The following is a 23,148-nucleotide window of genomic DNA, read 5'->3' on the forward strand; positions in this document are numbered from 1 at the left end:
ATAATGGTGGCCAAAGTATATGGTTTTCAGTGGAGATGTTCAGGTGTTTACTGTATAACGCCGAGGTAAAGCTCACTTTGAGCAGATGTTTCTGGGCATCTGTCTATCTTTACGGCTGGTTCATTGAATACTTTTGTGAGGCTGAAGCCCTCATAAGTGTTTATCTGTGACAGTCTGGCCATTCTGGCTTGCCAAGCCCTGACATGTGTTACTTGGATTAGAAAAGGAAGAGGCTTTGCTGCTATGTGATGCCTAGCTGTGTAACAAGAACACCTCCACTTGTAATCCACATGCACTTATGTTCTTGTCATCCCAATAAGGTAAACAAGTCATTTAGAAGCCCATTACATCTCAGTTCTTTCTCCCTTATCTTTGCGTGTGGGCAGTTGGACAGTTAAACCATACACACACGTCAGAGCGATGATGATCAGAACTTTCACTGAATATTTCCACATTCAGTGCTGATACTCAGGCCCTGTCCACACGGCAACGGATTCAGGTGAATCCGATACAATTGTTTATCGTTTCGGCGTGGCGTCCACATGGCACCGGCGTTTTGGGTGCCCCAAAACGCAATCTCTTGAGAATGGGTTCCAGAGTGGAAAGATCTGGCAACGTTGCCGTTGCGAAGTCGTCTGGATGAGTAGAACGGATTTGTTTACGATGACGTCACAACCACATGACTGTGAGTGCTTCACGCCGGGTAGAAGTGTAATGAACTCGATGCGAGTTGTCAACAAATCCTATAACTTGGTTCATGAAACGCGCTTACAAAATATTTTCACTGTGAATATTTATTGTGTAATGGTGCAAAGTGAGAGAGAGAGAGAGAGAGAGAGAGAGAGAGTTAGGGCAGAGTCAATCCCGCCAGCAAAAATAGGGAAAAAAAGGAGCGATCTCACCTCTTCAGATGTTGGTTTAAGTCCTACAATACATTCCTCAAAAAGGGTGTAGAAGAACAAATTAATCCATCAACGTGTAGCATTCAATTTATTCCGGACCATTAAAGACGCCGCCTTCCGCGTAGAATCATACGTCATCCTCGCCGCCATATTGGATGGGTCAAAGCGGAGAATAAAGATGCCTCATTCATGTGCTGCGTTTAACTGGACCAACAGGTTTGCCGTCCAAATGAGATCACATGGGCTTACCTTTCACAGGTGAGACTGGAAAAATACTTTTCATTGTATTTGGTCATTATAATGTAATTTTACGAACAGATTTTTCTGACTTTGTGGCTAATATGAAGTCTCGCGCATAATAGTTTATGCGCATGCGTCCTTACTTCTTCTATTGTTCTGGTGTCTCCGAAGGGACCGTCTTACAGCGCCCCTAGAGGTGTGGCATGTGTATTGCATCGTTTTCAGCAAGCGTTGCGTTGCCATATGGACCTGATATTTTACTGATCGTTGCCCATTTGGACGCGATTTTTTTAAAATAACATCTCGTTGCCGTTGTCGTGTGGATGTAGCCTCAGTTGAGGATTGTGGACATTCCATGATGGAGAACAAGAGAAAGCAAGAAAATGAGTGAGAATTGGAAGTGTAACAGAAACTGATACGTTTAAGAAGTTCAGTTAAAGAAAGAAAAGAAAAGGTGCACTGAGAGGACAGGAGTGGAAAACCAACCCTGTCTCCCATCTGTGCTGCTTTTGGGGCTGGAGGAGGTGTCGATGATGTCAGTGAGGTTTAATCTCATTTTTCCCATTTATTAAGACCAAGGACCCATCTGGCACACTCCAGCTCATCTGATGTTACCTCACGGTGTAAAGATGGCTTGAAATGTGAGTGTGTGTGTGTGTTAGTCATCTGCATCTCTAACTTTTTGTTGAACACCACATGTAGTCATAAAGTCAAATCATTATTTCCATTCTTTATACATTCGCCTTCTCATTTGATTAGAATACTGAGTCATATTTTGTGAGGTTGTTTTCAATGGTTCTGCAGGTGTCCCTGCATTCCACTCACCTTGCCGAGGTTAATCATTAACTTGTGTGTTTTTCTTTAAAAGACCAAAGATCTCAAGAGTGTGTGTGAAGTGAATCTTATCGCTACAGTTATTATAGAAATTGGAGTTCTGCTCCACGTCGTTATCTTCTCAACAGCCTCATCTGGTCTTATTAACAAGACAGCGGGGGGGAACCAGTTTTGTTTGAATTTGTTAATGCTGTGAATACAGTAGACTGTACATTCATTCATTCCCTCTGTCTCAGAGAAACTGTTTAATAAGAAACGGAGACTGACCTTGCATATTCTCTGCAAAAGGAGAATAGTGTACCTTGTATATTGTCCATTAGATATCGATGTTCTTATCTCCACTGACTTTGTTGGAGAGGTTATGTTTTCGCCTCTGTTTGTTTGTTTGTTTGTTTGTTTGTTTGTTTGATCCCAGCGTAACTCAAAAAGTAGTGAACGGATTTTGCTTTAGCTTTAGGGTCAATCCATGTGAAATCACCAGAGGCCTCGCCACTGACCATCTCAGATTTGCTTCATACTTTCTGGAAATATTGTCAGTGTGCCCAATAAATAGTGTACAAAATTTTAGGCTTGTACCTTCATTAGTTTCTGAGATATAGGGGCTTTAAAAAGGGGCGTGGCCTCAATTTCACTGTTGAAACGCGTGCTACAGAAAACGGACCTAACTTTCATAAGTCATTACTTTTTAAACTATTCATGCAAGATACATGAAATTGTCAAGGATTGTTCTTCAATGCCAGACGTCTTTAAATACTAAAATAGAAAGTTCACAGTTCAATATCTACCAAGTTATGGCTTGCTGAAAATCATAAAAAAATGTGCTTTGGAGCAACTTTGACGCCCCATATCTCCACATTAAAGCACACCAGATCTTTCAAATTTGTACCATCTTCATTCTTTGCTCTGATGTACACTGCAAATGGATGAAGAGTGCATTGGCTGTTGTCCCAGTGGTATCCCTGGGCAGAATCCTGTATACAGAATGAATAGTTTTTGGCAAAATCCAAAAGCATAATACATTCATCCACTGACAGATTTTCCTTCAAATTCTTCAGATATCCACTCTGGTGTTTGGCAATGAAATGATGCTTTGCTAGTTTGTCTGCTAGTAGATTATATGCCTTAAAACAGCATTTCCGTCTATCGTAAAACATGCCGTACTTGATACCTTAATATTTATAGTTTGGTTTAGGGTACCAACTTCATATTTTGTGCATTTGCTAATCAAAACAAGCTCTTTCGAGTGGTATAATTGGTTTTATGGTGGACCTTGTCATACATTTGTAATATGCATTTGAATTATAGGCGCAAAATGGTTTTTTATTTTTAAAGCCTAATAAATCAGAAAGTTTGATTTCTTTTGAACACATGCCTAGTTGCCTAAAGAGTACTATAACATGCGTAATAAGAAAATTTGAAAGATCTGGTGTGCTTTAATTTGGAGATATGGAGCGTCAAAGGTGGGGTTTACATTAGACCGTATCAGCGGATCATCAGATTAACGTTTTTAAAACAATTAGTGTGCACACAGCAACACCAATACACGATTCGCGTGCACACAGCAACACCAATACACGGATACGCTCGGCTCCGCAGGCATCCTGCGCTCCAAATCACTCCGCCCTGAACAGCGAGTGCCCTCTGGAGGGTGCGCACTCCGGCCCTGCGCAGCTCACAGAGCGCGCGAGTGTAGTGCACAAGCTGTGATTCGGGACTGAGCCGCTGTGTGTGTGATCTCAGTGCATATCACTTACCACTTGCAAGTGGAAGGATGGCAAGCCTAAAGACAATCATAACTACACAATGGGCAGTATTTGCATCAGTATTTGCAGTATTTTCATACTTTTATACTCTTTAATGAAAGGTGATACAAGGCGGAAGTCCGCGCTGTTTTTCAGCAGTCGCGTCACATGACCAACGCCAGCGAATCAGGAAGGTGGATGTCACAGTGACGTTGTCCAATGACGACGCCAGCTAGAGCTCAGCACAGCGTATCCGCGTATTCTCAATGTTTACACAGCACCGGACCAGACACGATCTAGATTGAATACGTGGACCCTGGCGGATTCCCGTTTCCCGGCGTTTCCAGGCGGTTTAATGTAAACGGACAGTGCATCCACGAAGAAAACGAGACAGATACGGTCTAATGTAAACTTGGCCAAAGTTTCTCCAAAGCACACTTTTTTTAATGATTTTCAGCAAGCCATAACTTGGCAAATATTGAACTGTGAACTTTCTATTTTAGTATTTAAAGGCGTCTGGCATTGAAGAACAATCCTTGAAAATTTCATGTATCTTGCATGAATTGTTTAAAAGTAATGACTTATGGGAGTTCGGTCCGTTTTCTGGAGCACGCGTTTCAACAGTGAAGTTGGGGCCACGCCCCTTTTTTAAAGCCCCTATATCTCAGAAACTAATGAAGGTACAAGCCTAAAATTTTGTACACTATTTATTGGGCATATTGATAATATTTCCAGAAAGTATGAAGCAAATCTGAGATGGTTGGTGGCGAACATTTTTCTAAATCTGGTGATTTGGGGCGGAATTACCCTTTAGTATTATCATAGGTTCAAGTAATTTGATTTTGATGTTGGCATGTGGCTTGGTGGCGGTATACACTCTACTGTGTGTCCTTCTAGTTATACTTTTATTTATAGTATGCACTTTATACGATACTGACAGCAAAGTAATGCAAGTCAACAGTCCAGTATGTGAGTCAGTGTTAGAGAGAGAGAGAAATCGCCTTTTGTATTTAACTCACCTGAAGAAAAGGTTGGTTATTAGAGGGAGGGAGGGGCGAGTGGATTTGTCTCTATAAAGCTATTGGCTGGGAGGCAGGGCTCTAATCCTGTGTTATGATTCAAATGTTTGAGTGTGTTGAAATACATGGAGCGATTGGCCGCTTGTCTTTGCACCTGACTCTCGCTCTCATTGGCTCCTGCAAATTATTCCCATCCATAACAGTAATTTACCGTGGACTCGCATAATAGCTTGTTTTGATTCTTTGTGCTTAGATAGTGTTGCGTGATGACAGGACAAGAGTGCGTTTGTCACAAATTGATAAACACCTGCAGGGCTTTTGCAAGTTTGGATAAGTTGGATAGGTTCTTACGGTCTGAAACCTAATTAAATGGAAAGTTTTTCCTGAACATTCAAGTCGGTCAACATTTTTTTGAGTTCTTTGGTTTTATGTTCCAAGGAACTGATGCACTCATTTTGCAGAGTTTAAAAGGTTCATCAGTAATTATTTTCTTTTGCTATTTAATCAGAAGAAGTTATGTTAGGTTTAATGACGTTATTTACATCACATGTTGTTATTAAAATGTCTTTTCATTTTATAACACTGAGCATATTTTTTGGGAGACAAAAATAAATTATGCCCTTAAAATATATGATACAATATAGACAGTACACACTACACAGACACATGCAGGTGATGGAATGACCGTCTTCAGCTCATAATTGTGATCATCCTTCTCACACACAATACTTTTACCTTTTTTGTAAGAAACACACTGCATGTTTTATTAAAGTCTTACATTTCTCTCCCTGTCCATGGAAACTACCTTTTCCTGGCTCATGTTTGTGAATGATGGCTCATCTGTGTTTTAAATTAACGATTTATTGGCACAGTAGTTCTACAAAAGCTTGAATCCTAAGAAACGAACCAATTAGTATAAAGCTTGACTCATTCCCAGAGCACGGAGTTAAAGCTAGACTGCCTTTCAGATTTTTCAAGTTTAGGTCATAAAAAGAATTTTCCCTGACACCCAATTATTTTTGTTTAGTAGACCGAAAGCTACTACAGTTAGGTCCATAAATATTTGGACAGAGACATTTTTCTAATTTTGGTTCTGTACATTACCACAATGAATTTTGAGCAAAACAATTCAGATGCAGTTGAAGTTCAGACTTTCAGCTTTAATTCAGTGGGTTGAACAAAATGATTGCATAAAAATGTGAGGAACTGAAGCATTTTTTAAACACAATCCCTTCATTTCAGGGGCTCAAAAGTAATTGGACAAATTAAATAATTGTAAATAAAATGTTCATTTCTAATACTTGGTTGAAAACCCTTTGTTGGCAATGACTGCCTGAAGTCTTGAACTCATGGACATCACCAGACGCTGTGTTTCCTCCTTTTTAATGCTCTGCCAGGCCTTTACTGCAGCGGTTTTCAGTTGCTGTTTGTTTGTGGGCCTTTCTGTCTGAAGTTTAGTCTTTAACAAGTGAAATGCATGCTCAATTGGGTTGAGATCAGGTGACTGACTTGGCCGTTCAAGAATATTCCACTTCTTTGCTTTAATAAACTCCTGGGTTGCTTTGGCTTTATGTTTTGGGTCATTGTCCATCTGTATTATGAAACGCCGACCAATCAGTTTGGCTGGATTTGAGCACACAGTATGTCTCTGAATACCTCAGAATTCATCCGGCTGCTTCTGTCCTGTGTCACATCATCAATAAACACTAGTGACCCAGTGCCACTGGCAGCCATGCATGCCCAAGCCATCACACTGCCTCCGCCGTGTTTTACAGATGATGCGGTATGCTTTGGATCATGAGCTGTACCACGCCTTCGCCATACTTTTTTCTTTCCATCGTTCTGGTAGAGGTTGATCTTGGTTTCATCTGTCCAAAGAATGTTCTTCCAGAACTGTGCTGGCTTTTTTAGATGTTTTTTAGCAAAGTCCAATCTAGCCTTTTTATTCTTGAGGCTTATGAGTGGCTTGCACCGTGCCGTGAACCCTCTGTATTTACTTTCATGCAGTCTTCTCTTTATGGTAGATTTGGATATTGATACGCCTACCTCCTGGAGAGTGTTGTTCACTTGGTTGGCTGTTGTGAAGGGGTTTCTCTTCACCATGGAAATTATTCTGCGATCATCCACCACTGTTGTCTTCTGTGGGTGTCCAGGTCTTTTTGCATTGATGAGTTCACCAGTGCTTTCTTTCTTTCTCAGAATGTACCAAACTGTAGATTTTGCCACTCCTAATATTGTAGCAATTTCTCGGATGGGTTTTTTCTGTTTTCGCAGCTTAAGGATGGCTTGTTTCACCTGCAGGGAGAGCTCCTTTGACCGCATGTTTTCTTCACAGCAAAATCTTCCAAATGCAAGCAGCACACCTCAAATCAACTCCAGGCCTTTTATCTGCTTAATTGAGAATGACATAACGAAGGAATTTCCGACACCTGCCCATGAAATAGCCTTTGAGTCAATTGTCCAATTACTTTTGGTCCCTTTAAAAACAGGCTGGCACATGTTAAGGAGCTGAAACTCCTAAACTCTTCATCCAATTTTAATGTGGAAACCCTCAAATGAAAGCTGAAAGTCTGGACTTTATGTCCATGTCCATTATATAACTATAACCTGAATATGTTTCAGTAAACAAGTAAAAAAAAACAATTTGTGTCAGTGTCCAAATATATATGGACCTAACTGTAAATTCAAATCACAGACTTCCAATTTTAGTAGTTTTTTAAAAATAGAACAATTAATTAATTTAAGGCCACGTGGCCCAGAATTCTCCACTATTTTTTCCTGCTTCACCATGACCCAATTCAAGATACTACATCATGCATCACGTGGTGGGCTTTCTCCGTTCGTGCAAGGCATTGTGGGATACAAATTTGAAACCGGAGAGAACAATGGAGCACGTGAGTTTCACGTTTCATTTGCACAGACTGACTACAATAACGGAAAGCGAGAAGAAAAGACGTTATGTTGCGAAGGAAAGGAAATGCAGGACCAAACTAATAATAAATATCAGTGGTCAGCGAGCACCTCGGTGTGATCAGTTGTTCGTTTAGAGACAGAATGATGGAACTGTCAGTGCACGGTCAAGGTAAAGCTGTAGATGGCAGTAATGCAACACTGGATGCCAACTGCCATAAAACCCAAAAGAAGAAGAAGGTGGTAAACCTGCGCATGCGCACACGGACTTGCTCTGTCTGCTTGACTGCGCGAAGCAAGCGATTTCATGCACATTATTTGCTCGGGAATCTCCTCAAATTAAATAACTTCGCAGCCACAAAATAGCCTGGATTTTTTTTGAGATATTACAGAAATAAACCTATATCACAATGACCAAATTTCAAAGGGAACTAGACTTCACCGATTTTATGAAATCGAAAGGCCGTCTAGCTTTAAAAGGAAACAAACAATGTTATTAATAGCTGGTTAAATAATTAGTTGTGGCAATATTTCTGCTCTTCCACTGAAAGCAACTCATAAGCAGCAGTTTTGTGCTTATAGCCACATTCGTTAATTTTATACAGTTAGTCATTGTTTAGTAATTGGGGAATTTAATATTTTAGGACATGTTTGTTTCTTCTCTTTATACATGGTTGTTTGATGCATCTTAATTAACTCGCATTTTTGCTTTCTGACTTTGTTCCTCCGTTTTTTTCCTCTGAAGACCTACCACAATTCAAGTGTATGTGTGAGATCCTGTGGTTATTTGTCACAGCAAATAAAGAGCAGCAGCAGAATAGATAGTTTTCACTGACATCATGGCATTCCGGGGAACGCCCCCCAGCCGCCATCTTGCAGGGCAAACAAAACGGACCATCGCCACTACCAGCTACGTTATCTCGGACAAATTTATTAAGTTATATGGTCAGTTTTCTAAAATAAAGATCAATGTCGGCAAAATCAAGCAAACGGAAGTATATGGATACATTGGACGACATCTCACAACAACGATATGCAGCCAAACTGGCCTTGATTGGGGGAATTGACCCCTACGAAGTGGACAAAGAAGCATTTTCAAGTGACTATGCAGGGCTGCCATCCATATCGTACCCTGATATTGTGAACTATTTCATGAATACTAAAAGCGCCTACACACTTGACGACCTCAAAGCATACAAGTCGCTGGAGTCATACAATTATTTTGTCTGTGGCTGGGTCTGTGAAGTCCACCAAAAACAAGTGAGAGCCGTGTCCTAATTACAGCCAAGGTATGTACACATTGGAGTTTTAGAGCTCTCAACACTGCATATAAATATGTGTGTATAATATCGAGTTGATTTAAGACAAATTTTATATCCATTAGTGGTATTACAGTACCATGTCAGTATAAACTTTGTAATATAATTAACTGGTATGTAGGCATGTTACACAATTGATTGTTTATTTAAACAACTTACCACTTATAAAATGATCGGAGCAGACTTTGCTGTGTTTGGAAGGCTGAAAATCCTTGCGGTTGATTCGTGCAAGCCATAGATTTCTCCTTTGTATGCTGAGTTTCTTTGTTTGCTCGCCTTCGTGCTCCCATACAGTGGGAATTCCATAAAAGCTCCGCTTGACGTCATCATCTGACCTATTACGACAGCCGTGAATACAACAGGTGTGCACCCTTGCTAGCTTTAAATAGTAATAATATAACTATAAATGTAAATAATATATAAATAAATGTAACTCGCGCGTTACAATGTGTGCTCAGTGACCCGTACGGTAAGCTTGCCCTACAAGATGGCCGCCACCAGGGAATCCCCGACTCTGTGACGTCATGTGAAAACTATCTATAGTGGCACTGAGTAATTGCCCGAGTTCAAATGCTGCAGTATCAACTCCGCTCTACTACTCCACCTTCAATCTGTGGGTCAAACCAACTAAATGAATTATACCAAACTGTTGAGGAGGAAAGGACTCTTTATAAATGACACTCGGTCAGTGTCAAGAGCTGCATAAACAAGCTGTACTGTATGTGTAACCTCAGCTGAATTTATGGGAAGTGTGTGATGATTTTGGCACATTGTACTACATGAACTGTAGTAGCTCCAGTGCAATAAAGCTAAACTTCAGATACCAAGTATCCAGTTTAGCGTTGGCATTTCATGTTATTGACCCCTTGCTATGGCGATCCAGGAGACCCCTGAAAACTATACTTTTCTGATTTTCCAGCAAAAGCAGCAGTTGGACCAAATGTGAAGAATTCTGGGATCAGACTACACGATATCTTTCATGATGGGTCACCATGTCACATTAGACAGTCACGGTATAACATAACATAGCATAAGTTCTTGCTGTGTTTTGGTCAAGAGATTGACAACACTACAAGTTTGAATCCAACCAATCATCAGTCACGTTCTTGTGCGTCATTAGGGAGGAGGGTCAAGAAATTGTCAGTCATGACTATCAAGGAGCATGTTGTAGGAACTGTCAAACTAGGTGAGGAAATACCAAAAATCTGACATGCTAGACTCTCGACAAGGTGTTGTAGGGCGTCCTAGACGACATGTCACTGTTCTTTGATTATGTCACACTACTATAAGGTCCATTTGTTGATTCCAGTGTTCATATTCAGGCCCAACGCTAGAAATTTGTCAAACACAACAAAATAATGTCAAAACCAGGCTGAACAGGGGCACCGTGGCTCAGTCGACTAAGGCGCCATACCATAAATCCGGGGACCTGGGTTCGATTCCGACCTGAGGTCATTTCCCGATCCCTCCCCGTCTCTCTCTCCAGCTCATTTCCTGTCTCTACACTGTCCTATCCAATAAAGGTGAAAAAAGCCCCCCCCCAAAAAAAACCAGGCTGAACTTGTGTCGTCTGATCCTGTCGGGAAAGAGGACAGGATGTGAAGGGTGCATTGGTTTCTGGTAGTTTATTAGTTATTAACCAAGTGAACTATACGCAGCACATCGAAACCTTAGCATTAGATACTTAATGCTACCGTTTCGTTCTTCCCTGATTTTTCCGTCACTGCCAAGGAAAATATTATGGTGAAAAAACTTTGACACTGGCTTTAATCAGAGCCAACACTGTATTGGTGTGCAACCAAGAGGTATCATGTGATCAGTTAGTCTGTTCACTACCAGAATGTCTAACTGAGAGATAACTGTATGCAAAATGCTGGAATGGGCTTTCTTTTTTTCTAAGAACATATAAATATGTTTGCGTTTCTGTGTCAACAGATACAAGTGCAGGATGAGATTGCTGTGGATCTGTAATTTAAAATACAGACGTGAGCGGAGTTGAGTGAACGAACAGCACTAACCCCTCCATCTGTATCATGGCTGAAGTGCCCTTGAGCAAGGCACCTAACCCCCAACTGCTCCCTGGGTGCTGTAGCATAGACTTAGACAACCTTTATTGTCATTCAGGTGTACACAGAACGAAATTTCGTTGCAATTTGGCTCAGCACAGAATTAAATATGAAGTGTCTCATCTCATCTCATTATCTCTAGCCGCTTTATCCTGTTCTACAGGGTCGCAGGCAAGCTGGAGCCTATCCCAGCTGACTACGGGCGAAAGGCGGGGTACACCCTGGACAAGTCACCCGGTCATCACAGGGCTGACACATAGACACAGACAACCATTCACACCTACGGTCAATTTAGAGTCACCAGTTAACCTAACCTGCATGTCTTTGGACTGTGGGGGAAACTGGAGCACCCGGAGGAAACCCATGTGGACACGGGGAGAACATGCAAACTCCGCACAGAAAGGCCCTCGCCGGCCACGGGGCTCGAACCCGGACCTTCTTGCTGTGAGGCGACAGTGCTAACCACTACACCACCGTGCAATAGGATAAAGTGACTTGTGGAATTAGGAAATGTTCAAGTTATAAATGGAAGTTTAGAGTTTGGGCTTGGAGTTCAGCAGTCTGGTGACCTGGGGGAAAAAGCTGTTACAGAACCTGGTGGTCCTGCACCGAATGCTGCAGAACCTCAGAGGCCAGAGGGGAGAACAGTCCATAGTGAGGGTGTGAGGGGTCACTGATGATGTTTCTGGCTCGAGACATGCAGCGCCTTGGTGCAATGTCCTGAATGGAGGGAAGAGAAGTCCGAATGATTTTCTCCGCTGTCGTCACCACTCTCCTCACAGTCTTCCAGTCAGAGGCACTGCAGCCTCCACACCACACAGAGATGCAGCTGGTCAGAACGCTCTCTATGGTGCTTCTGTAGAATGTAGTGAGGATGGTGGGCAGGTGGGCTTTCCTCATCCTACGCAGGAAGTGCAGACGCTGCTGTGCCTTCTTGACCAGTGACGCAGTGTTCACAGACCAGGTGAAGTTGTCTGTGATGTGCACCCCCAGGAACGTGGTGCTATTGACCACCTCCATGGCCGTGTTGTTGATGAGAAGTGGAGCGCCGCTGGGCCGGTTCTTCCTGAAGTCAACAATGATCTCTTTAGTTTTGTCCCTGTTCAGGATCAGGTTGTTTTCCCTGCACCAGCCCACCAACTGCTCCACCTCCTCTCTATAGAGATCTTGCAGTCACGTGACCGGAAAGTACACAACCCCCATCTTGTCGGTCAAAAACACCGCTGAATACTGCTGCACTCGTGTACAGAATGGATCAATTTCAACCGATGGACTACACGACTCATTTTTCTAATGAACAGATAACTAGATATATGTCTAAAATAAACGATCTACAGATTTGTGACCCTTATGGCTTACCGGACGGAGTTTTCACGACCGGATTTTGAACTGCCAGCGGAATACCCGGACGTGTATAATTCCCTCATTCACTTTCCCTCGCTGTTCAGTGGTGAAGCACTGTGTGCTTATAAATCTCTGGACAGTTATCTTTATAGAAATTCAGGATTTGTCAGCGACTCAGATGTGGCATCTTGTAAACAAGAAAATAATCCTCATTGGATGGGTAAGTCACTTAAGTATTGAGTATAGCACTGACCAGCCGATTATAGAATAGAATAAGGTAATTCCAAATCGTCCGTGTTGTTTACATGGATCTGGCGTTGGAGAGGTAGAGGCTTGGCAGTGGAGGTTTGAGTAGCTGTTTTCTGAGCTTAGTCAACAGGCCGGCTCTGTCTGTAGCCTCGCTTTTGCTTCTGCTCCCGGCGCCGCCTCCTTCGCTTTGCTTCCGATAACAATCCACGGAGACCACGCTGGTCTCGCTGTCTCGTCCGGAATGTTTTTTTTTTTTTCTCGTCCGGAATGTTGTGCATGCGATGGAAATCGCTACAAACCGTCATTTTCTGCTGGAAACCAATGTCCAGTAAGTCCATACGGTTGTAGTGGATATTGAAGTCCGGTACAGACGAACAACACGCAAAAATACACACAAAAAACATAAAAAACATGCACAGGTAGGGAGAGCTTGTAGCCGCAGCCGTTGTAGTAGAATTGTATATAGTAGGGTTTTCCAGAAGAAAAGGTAGAAGTAAAAGCAGAAGTAGAACCAGAAGTAGAAGTAGAAGGCAGAATATGGCGTTTGACCGACACGATGGCGTCTGTCACAATCTGGATCGGCTGTGACGTCACATGCAAGTGCTCCATAGGCCAGGTCGTTGTCGTCCCTGATGAGGCCCACCACTGTTGTGTCGTCTGCAAACTTCACTGCGGACGACACAACAGTGCCCACTGCTCTGGGTACGTGTGTGCGCTCTTTGCTCACTTGTGTCAGATAGGTTAAATGCAGAGGAGGAATTTCACTGTGTTTGAGTATACATGGGATGAATAAAGGCTGCTTCTTCTTCTAATGTAAACTATGGGGCTGTAGAAAGAAAAGCACATGATCGGTATCTCCAGAGCGGTATTAACTTGTCTGTCTAACCGGCCTGTGTCGTTCACTCTGATCGCTGTGGTTTTTAATGCCTGTTAGTCTGGGACTGTGATAGAGTAAAGCAAATACAGAGCAATGCGTGGCATATCACTGACTCACCAGCCTGCAGCAGCATTATCAGTTGTGCGCAGACACATGCTAAACATCACAATCTGACACACAGATACAAGCTGACTGACTCACACACCCGTGTTCGTGTTGCAAAGAGATATATCATTATAAAATATTATTGCTCAAAAGTTTATTGTACTGGCACATTTGTTTATCATAAGCGAACACCTGTAATTTGTTATTGATTAAGTTATATTACTTTATTATGATATCACAGGTTTATATTAGTATTATCTATCATGTTTTGTGATAAGGATTTTATGATTTCATGGTTATTATAGGAAAAACCTCAGTGCTATCGCGACCGGTTTGCCAGGTAGTTTGTTGCTTCCTGTGCTGCTGAAGTCCTCTCTTGTAGTGTTGAGTATCATGTTGGTGATTCATAGCTCCACAGGGGTCTTGATGTGACATCCTCGGCAATGCCTTATTGTTCAGCCCTGCAGGTTTCCCACTACTGAGCTAAAACCAGCAGCTGAAAGGTTAAATATAGACTCTGAACAAACAGAGACAGATACTCTGGGAATAACTCAGGCATTTGTGCTTTTGTCACTTGATGTGTAGGATTTGACTAGCATCAGTGTTCATAGAGTACATCATCAAAGCTAGGCTTTATGAAAGAATAAAATATATTATTCTATCCACATTCACTGCATATGAGTAATCGCGCGCTCTGGTTGGCTACTCTACGACGAGGCTATCAGCTATCGTATACTGTGGGTAGAGAAAAACAAATTATCGGAGCGTGTTGCTGAAACAACTGAGGATGAAATAAAAACTCCTACTTGCAAACAAACCCCCCCAAAATACAAAAAAAAGCAACAAAATATGGAATGAAAGTATTTGATGGTAAGAACGTACCTTTTTTTCAAGAATTATTATAGCGTTTTTCACAAATTGCTCCTGTCATTTCGCCAGTTTGTTTACATTCTAAGCGGAAATGATTTTGTCGGACGTTTTGTATAAAGTTTTATTTATCAGATTTGCAACAAAAAAAAAAGCTCCGTTTCTCAAAAGCTAGCTAATGTGGATAGAATAAAACAGTTATTCCACTCAGTCTCATCATACGTGGCTTATAGCCAACTCGGCGCTATGCGCCTCATCAGCTGTCAGCTCATGTACGACTCGATTTCGTGGAATAACTGTTTAAATAGAGAAATAATCAATGATCATTGGTGGTGTGTGTGTGTGTGTGTATATATATATCTCATCTCATCTCATTATCTCTAGCCGCTTTATCCTTCTACAGGGTCGCAGGCAAGCTGGAGCCTATCCCAGCTGACTACGGGCGAAAGGCGGGGTACACCCTGGACAAGTCGCCAGGTCATCACAGGGCTGACACATAGACACAGACAACCATTCACACTCACATTCACACCTACGGTCAATTTAGAGTCACCAGTTAACCTAACCTGCATGTCTTTGGACTGTGGGGGAAACCGGAGCACCCAGAGGAAACCCACGCGGACACGGGGAGAACATGCAAACTCCGCACAGAAAGGCCCTCGCCGGCCACGGGGCTCGAACCCGGACCTTCTTGCTGTGAGGTGACAGCGCTAACCACTACACCACCGTGCCGCCCGTATATACATATATATATGAGTGATTCCACGCTTATGGTACTGAAATGGGGACATGAACTTATTTTTAAAAATTCACCTAAAACCATTTCTTTTTTTTACCATCAGGTCACAAAACATGTAATCTTTAATGAATGATATGTTAAAAGATAACTTTAATTTTCTGAGATGTAATAAAAACATATTTATATGCCAAAGTCAGAACGTAACAGAAGTGTTGTGGACATATATATTCTCAATTTTAACAATGTAGAATTACTTTTTGAAACATAGGAAGGTGATGTTTTAGCAAATATAATTAATAAACATGTGTAGTAGAATAAACATACACATTCTTTCAATAAGATTAACATGGTATATAGCTAGATTGTAATTAATTTGTAACAGACGCGAGATGGACAATCGTAACAGAAGTAATGTAACAGACATCATTTTGGAACTCATAGGCTTGACTTTGGCATATAAATATGTTTTTATTACATCTCAGAAAATTAAAGTTATCTTTTAACATATCATTCATTAAAGATTACATGTTTTGTGACCTGATGGTAAAAAAAGAAATGGTTTTAAGTGAATAAGTTCATGTCCCCATTTCAGTACCCATAAGCATGGAATCACTCATATATATATATATATATATATATATATATATATATATATATATATATATACACACACACACACACACACGTGTGTGTATATATATATATATATATATGTGTGTGTGTGTGTGTGTGTGTTGATCAGTTTACAGTTACATTTACACGTTACTGAACGTCTGTTGAGCGGAACAAGTTAGTTTTATCACTTATGTTATATCAGCTATAAACAGTCTTTCCCTCACTTTCTGTTGAAGTTAATAAGATGAAAATGCAGCTTTTTTTTCCCAAGAAACCACAAACCACAAGTCCTCTGTCCTGAAAACGGTTACAAAGTGCTGATACTGAAGACTCCTTCTACCCGTACAAATGCTAAATAAATATCTACTTACAAAAAGCTTCACCATATTAATACAGTGCTGAGCGTAAATGAGTGCACCCCCTTTGAAAAGTAACATTTTAAACAATCTCTCAATGAACACAAACAATTTCCAAAATGTTGATGAGACAAAGTTTAATATAACATCTGTTTAACTTATAACGTGAAAGTAAGGTTAATAATATAACTTAGATTACACATTTTTCAGTTTTACTCAAATTAGGGTGGTGCAAAAATGAGTACACCCCACAACAAAAACTACTACATCTAGTACTTTGTATGGCCTCCATGATTTTTAATGACAGCACCAAGTCTTCTAGGCATGGAATGAACAAGTTGGCGACATTTTGCAACATCAATCTTTTTCCATTCTTCAACAATGACCTCTTTTAGTGACTGGATGCTGGATGGAGAGCGATGCTAACAGCGAAAGCGAATTTTACTACCCTGATGAAGACGAAATAAAAGAAAACGTTTCAGGAGAAAGCCGAAAACCTGTAACTCTTGCTAACGCCGAGCAAATCCAGCAGTTTACTGAGGAGCAAAAGGCAGAAAATACAACAAAAAAGACGACCTAAGACCTCAATGTCTTTGGGAAGTTCTGTCAAAACCTAAATGAAGGTCGAAAGGTGGAAGACATACCTGGCGAAGAACTAAACATGTTGCTGTGCAACTTTTTCACATCCGCAGCAAAGAAAAATGGCGACGTGTACGAGCCGTCCTCGCTCACGTCTTTCCAGAGAAGTATCCAGCGCTATCTGAAATATGGTTTCCCTTTCGGGCGCTCTCATTTTCTGTTAGAATTTGGTAAAGAAAAAAATAAATGCATTATTTACCAGCTTAAGGTCTGTCCGTATCATGAAATACCGTGACCTCGGCCTTGAATACTGACCTCGGCCCAGAGGCCTCGATCAGTATTTTCAAGACGGTATTTCACGATACAGACCTCCCAGCTGGTAAATAATATTAAATAAAATTTTACTCTGTATTAAAATTATGATTAATGCAGTTGTTGAGCTTGTTTAACATCAAAAATATTTTTTTACTATTGCATTTTACTTTATATAAATGGAAAATAGCCGTTTTGTTCTCACTGTACATTATAAGCCTGTATTCCCTCACACTGCTGAATATTTAAACCAGTATAAGACTCCTGCTTAGCTGCATTAATTGAGTGTTGATTAGACCCTAATTAAACTGGTATGCAACATGAATTAATTAATTGGCTTTTTTTAAAAACTAAGAGCACAAAATCACAGCCGATTTGTTTTTAATTAAAAATTATGATCACGGTTAATTAAAAATGAATATACTGTGGAGTCTTCTAGCAAAGGTTTAGGAAGACGGCTTTTGGATCATGATAACTAGAGGTCTTCTAGGGGCTCTTAAACAGTTACAGTGGAACAAAAAGTAAAAAAAAAAACGCGAGTAATGTTTTGGCTGAAGAAACAGACGTTTTAACTGTTTTCCTAAGCTAAGTGCCATCAGCTTAATGCTTGTAAAGTCTCACTGTTGACTTTTGAAGAATCACTTGGCCTTTGTAACCATGGGTTTTAAAATCTTGAGCGTGTGTTTGTGTTCAGGATATGGATGAGAAAACAGCAGTGAGGTACCGTAGGTGCATGTGTGTGGTATATCAGCTGCTCTGTGTGCAGCAGCATGTGGAATAACATCACCGTAGCATTACACCGAGGCAGGTGGGGAGCGCAGCAATGGCGGAGTGTAACAGAGAGGTCAGTCCTGGCCCTGTTTTACCCATCGTCTCCTCAGGTCTTAACACTCGCAGCTGCTGTCGTCTTTCACCCAGTGAAGGAGCGGGAGAATCGTGCGGAATTTGAAAGTACGAGACCTCACACAGCTATTGAATAAGGAGACACATATTATAGGTAAAAGAATTTATAGATCAAACTATCCATTCACTGATTAGAAAGAAAGAAAGCGCAACTTTTATTCATCACACACCTCTCTGCGTTTAACCCATCTGAAGCAGTGAACGCACACGTGAGCAATGAGCACACACACATACCCAGAGCAGTGGGCAGCCATGCTAACAGCGCCCAGTTGGGAGTTAGGTGCCTCGCTCAAGCGCACCTCAGCCCATGGCCGTCCCATATTAACCTAACCCGCATGTCTTTGGACTGTGGGGAAAACCGGAGCACCCGGAGGAAACCCACGCAGACACGGGGAGAACATGCAAACTCCGCACAGAGGCCACTGGGCTTGAACCCAGAACCTTCTCGCTGTGAGGTGACCGTACTAACCACTACACCACCGTGCCTTAGCAAAGCACACGCAGGACACACACAACCAGGTTAAACGGACGTTGTTGTGTTTGTTTTTTTTTTCCTTTTAACCAGGGCTTTGAACCGGTTCAAGGAACGAAAACGAAAACCGGGAACTTTTTCTATTTCACATGGAACAGAAACGAAACCAGAAACTTTATTATTTTTTATGCTCCGGAACAGAAACGCTTATTAAAAATAATGGTAACCGGTTAATACCGGTTTTTATTTCGTTCCTCAAAGTTTCCGTAGCCTACAAATAAAAAAAAAAGTCATTCTTCTCCTGCGCAAGTTTCTATGACCCGCTGGGGTTCACTTCCTGTGTGACGTTCGCTGACTGAATGGAGAGAGCGGGAGGGTGGACTACTATCACGTCTCCACATCTTAAATAAGAGGTAAATATTGCAGTCTATCGTTATTCAAAAACGTCAATTTCAAACACGATATCAATATATTTGTCCACGTTAATGAGAGGCTCGCGAACATTAAACGACGTTAACCTCTGTTAGCCTATCAATGCATAGGGCCTGACTAGCCTTTGGTAACACACTAAACGAATTATCGTTCATTTTTGGCACTTTTTCTGTTTGTGTAGATGGGAAGACATACTGAGAATCCAAATCGCCAACATTTGAAATAATAATTGTTTTGAATTATTTCTTGTCTTATTTAACGAAGGTTGTAATAGAATTAGCCTACATTTGGCTTAAGCTGGATGAGACAGAGACATAATTTTATAGCCATTTGTTAAACAGCTGACAGGGAACGTAATTAACCGTTCCGGGAACGAAATTTTTTTTGTTCTAACCGGTTCGGGAACATCTATTTAATGGTGGAACCCAAAACCGGAAACGTTAAAATTCCGTTTCTGTTCGGAACAAACCAATAGGAAAAAAATTCTGGTTCAAAGCCCTGCTTTTAACACGGCCTCACTGCCTCTTCCTTGTGCTTTATTGCTTGAAGTGTGATTTATCTCCGAAACCCGACACCACTGTATTTTGGAAGCTCCATAAGCTGCATTGTTTTGCCAGGGGTATTAATTAGATACACCACCTGTTCCCCAGTTGTTTTCTTGCCAGAGCAGAAGAGTGCTTAGATCAGTGATCTAAGACCTTCGTTTAAGTGCAGGTAATATCTTCAGCCTTTCAGGGATATGGTTTAAATGTCTCACTGGCTCACCAATAGACCTCCTGGCACATAGATTAAAAAATAAAATAAAATGTGTTTTTTCTAAACCTCTTTAGAGTGTAACTTTTGGTGGAACATCAAAACAAAACGTGCCATGTGTTCCCAGGTGTACCTGTGAACCGGAAAGCAGTGCAGAGACGTGCTGAGAGCAGGGATGAACAGTAAAACTCCAGAAATGGAGAAACCCGAGGCGTTTTTCTGTAGTTACAGAGGAGGCAGAACCTCAGCTACATGATTGAACTTATGTAATAATTGAGTTAAGCTCTGCTCCTTGTGGCTCCGCCCTTCTGGTTTTATCTCTTGATTGCAGTGTGTTAGAGTCAGGAGCGCTTTATTATCTGTTCGCGTCGTATGTTTATGTCTAGATTCCAACATTATGAGCCAGGTGAAATGATACCTCAGTGTTCATACTTGACTAATTTCCCTGTGTTCGGGCCTCTGTTATTAAGAAAACTGGCTGTGGTTGCTTGCATTTTTGCATTGTTCTGCGAGACCTTGATGATCTATAACAGTTCAACGGGATTTCACGGTCATACCCGTGTTTTCAACATATCTCATAGTAAAAGGGCAAGATAATTGGATCAGAATTTAATCTTGTACACGCTTTGCAACTAATCAGGTCATCTTGGTCCACTGTTCGATCCCAGACCTGATCTCAGACTGTTTTCTAATTATTCCACATACTTGGAGCTCCGCCACGCTGTTCACCAGCGCGGCACTCAGACCGCCTAAGTGTTTTCAGAAGGCAGTGCAACATGATGTTACGCTTGTATTAGCTCACCTCTGAATAACCTTTCTCTTGCAGATGGACTCCACCAAGTAACAGCGCTCTGCACCCTCCGCGTGACCATCATCACAGACGACATGCTGACGAACAGCATCACGGTGCGCTTGGAGAACATGTCCCAGGAACGCTTCTTGTCACCGCTGCTGGGTCTGTTCACCGAGGGCGTGGCCGCTGTTCTGTCAACCAGCCGTGATGGTGTCTTCATCTTTAACGTGCAGAATGACAGCGATGTCAGTGGCAGCATTCTCAACGTAACCTTCTCAGCCCTGCTTCCTGGCGGCACGCCCGGCCGCTACTTTCCCTCGGAGGAGCTTCAGGAGCAGATCTACCTGAACCGCACACTGCTGCGCCACATCTCCAGCCAGAGCGTGCTGCCCTTCGATGACAACATCTGTCTGCGCGAACCCTGTGAGAACTACATGAAGTGTGTATCAGTGTTGAAGTTTGACAGCTCGCCACCATTCATCGCCTCCGACACCATGCTGTTTCGACCCATCCACCCGATCAATGGGCTGCGATGTCGCTGTCCAGCTGGTTTCACAGGTGACTACTGCGAGACGGAGATCGACCTGTGTTACTCAGGACCGTGTCGCAACAACGGCCTCTGCAGGAGTCGAGAAGGTGGCTATACCTGCGAGTGTCTAGAGGACTTCACTGGTGAGTTTGGTGTCATGTATTGAGATGCTTTTCTGAAGTTTAATGACTTGTGCATCTAGGAAGGTTGGTGGCAGGTAATGTGCTAAGCTATTTTGCATTTTGTTCTGTAACATTGTATAACCTTTGATACTGCAGTGTGTTAATATTTGTGTTAAAACTCCACTCTGATACCTGAAAATGCAACGACTAAATCCAACAACACACTGGTGTTTGACGAGGTCGGCTGAAGCCGGAGCATGACTCCAGACGCGAGCATGAACAGCCCTGCTCCCAGGGAATTTCTTCACCTTTGGCAACATATACGTTTGACTGACTGCACAAGATGAAATGCGCAATAAGATGGAAAGTGAAACTGCGTCACCAACTGATGAGAACAAGTTGAGACAGATATTAAGTAAAATGGATATTTCGGAGATGCTTCTCTCATTCCACTGTTATGCTGGGGTTGTTATTGGTGATGCAAACAATCCTTAAATGTCCAGTCAGCAGATTATGTCAGTAAGAATTACTAAATCCAAATCTAGTAGAGGAGGTGGAATTTTTTTTTTTACAGTATGAATAGGGGGGAAGTGACAGTGACGCATCTCAAAAATACATTTCGATCATCAGGGATGTGATTTGGGGCTGGTGAAATTATCTGAAAATTTTATCCGGGGGTGTGGGGGCCGCAGGCCCCCAGCTGGTCCAGGGCAGCGGCCTGGTGGGGGGACAAGGGGGGAAGCCCCCCCGAAGCTCCTGGGTTCTGGGGTTTTCTGACTTAAAAATTGTACTAAAATGGCAAGCAAACACAAGAAAAAACTTGTCATGATTAACAAATTCAAGCCAATATAATGGTCAACATGCAACTCTGACACACACACACTCGCTCACTCTCACGCGCGCACACACACACACACACACTCTCTCGCTCACTCACTCTCGCTCACACACTCTCTCACTCACACACTCTCTCTCTCACTCACACACACTCTCTCTCACTCACTCACACTCTCTCTCACTCACTCACACTCTCTCTCACTCACTCACACTCTCACTCACTCTCTCTCACTCACCCCCCCCCCCCAAAGAACCAGCGCGAGCAGGGCCCGCTAGCCCCGCGCCTTGTGACGTAATTCGACCCGAGGCGAGCCGCGGTTTTTCTCCAACCATTCCCAGCGGAACTTTTTTTTTTCACTATTCTGTCGATTTCTTTAACTCGATTTGCATCTTTACGCTCGATCACGGAGGCTGCCATCTTTCAACTCTTTGTTTGAAGCGAGCTTACGTACAGCTATCTAACAAGCGCGTTCATTGGTTGTTACAGAGCGATGAGCCAATCACGTACCTCGTTTCATCTCATTGACGTAATTACGTCATTTACGCAATTACGTCATTGAGATGAAACGAGGTACGTGATTGGCTCATCGCTCTGTAACAACCAATGAACGCGCTTGTTAGACAGCTGTACGTAAGCTCGCTTCAAACAAAGAGTTGAAAGATGGCAGCCTCCGTGATCGAGGCGTAAAGATGCAAATCCGAGGCTGCCATCTTTCAAACAAAGTCGGAACGAATAGGATACGAATGTGGATGAGGGAAAAATCGGAAAAAAAATTTTTCTTCAAGTTTTGAGGTGAAAAAAGCGGAATTCCGCGAATTCGCGGAAAAATCACATCCCTGGATCATTATAGCGGCTATACTGAAACCTTTTCAAAGGCCCTGTTCAGACTAGAGGTCTGCGCGGGACAGAATTTTCAGTCCCGCTCCCGCATTGTGCAGTCCCGCTCCCGCAAAGAATTATGATTTTCAGTCCCGCTCCCGCCCGCGCCTGCCATATTTTGTCCCGCTCCCGCCCACAAATCCTGCATGATGCAGACGTTCGCGTTATTTCTCACGAAAGTTCCTGTCATTGGCTTGGGGAATTAAACATGCTGAGCTTAGCTGAGCTCTCCACTGACCGAGCCTTCATTTATTGTAAGTTTATTGTTTAGACTCTGACATTCTGCTGACACATTCCAAGTTGAGCGCTGCATGCGCTCATGATTGACAGCTCTCGCTTTGCGCACTCGCAC

At 42.2% G+C, this 23,148-nt stretch overlaps 1 protein-coding gene across 5 annotated transcripts in view; it reads left to right on the top strand.

The window, feature by feature from the left end:
* celsr1a (cadherin EGF LAG seven-pass G-type receptor 1a) overlaps positions 1–23,148 on the top strand; it is a 221,762-nt gene that overhangs the window by 60,326 nt on the left and 138,288 nt on the right. For all 5 annotated transcript variants that reach the window (XM_060903047.1, XM_060903048.1, XM_060903049.1 and 2 more), the window contains exon 2: positions 20,462–21,100. In XM_060903047.1, the coding sequence (XP_060759030.1) occupies positions 20,462–21,100 (639 nt within the window). The remainder of the gene's footprint in view (positions 1–20,461; positions 21,101–23,148) is intronic.

Source organism: Neoarius graeffei, chromosome 21 (genome assembly GCF_027579695.1).
Source record: "Neoarius graeffei isolate fNeoGra1 chromosome 21, fNeoGra1.pri, whole genome shotgun sequence".
Classification (NCBI taxonomy): domain Eukaryota; kingdom Metazoa; phylum Chordata; class Actinopteri; order Siluriformes; family Ariidae; genus Neoarius; species Neoarius graeffei.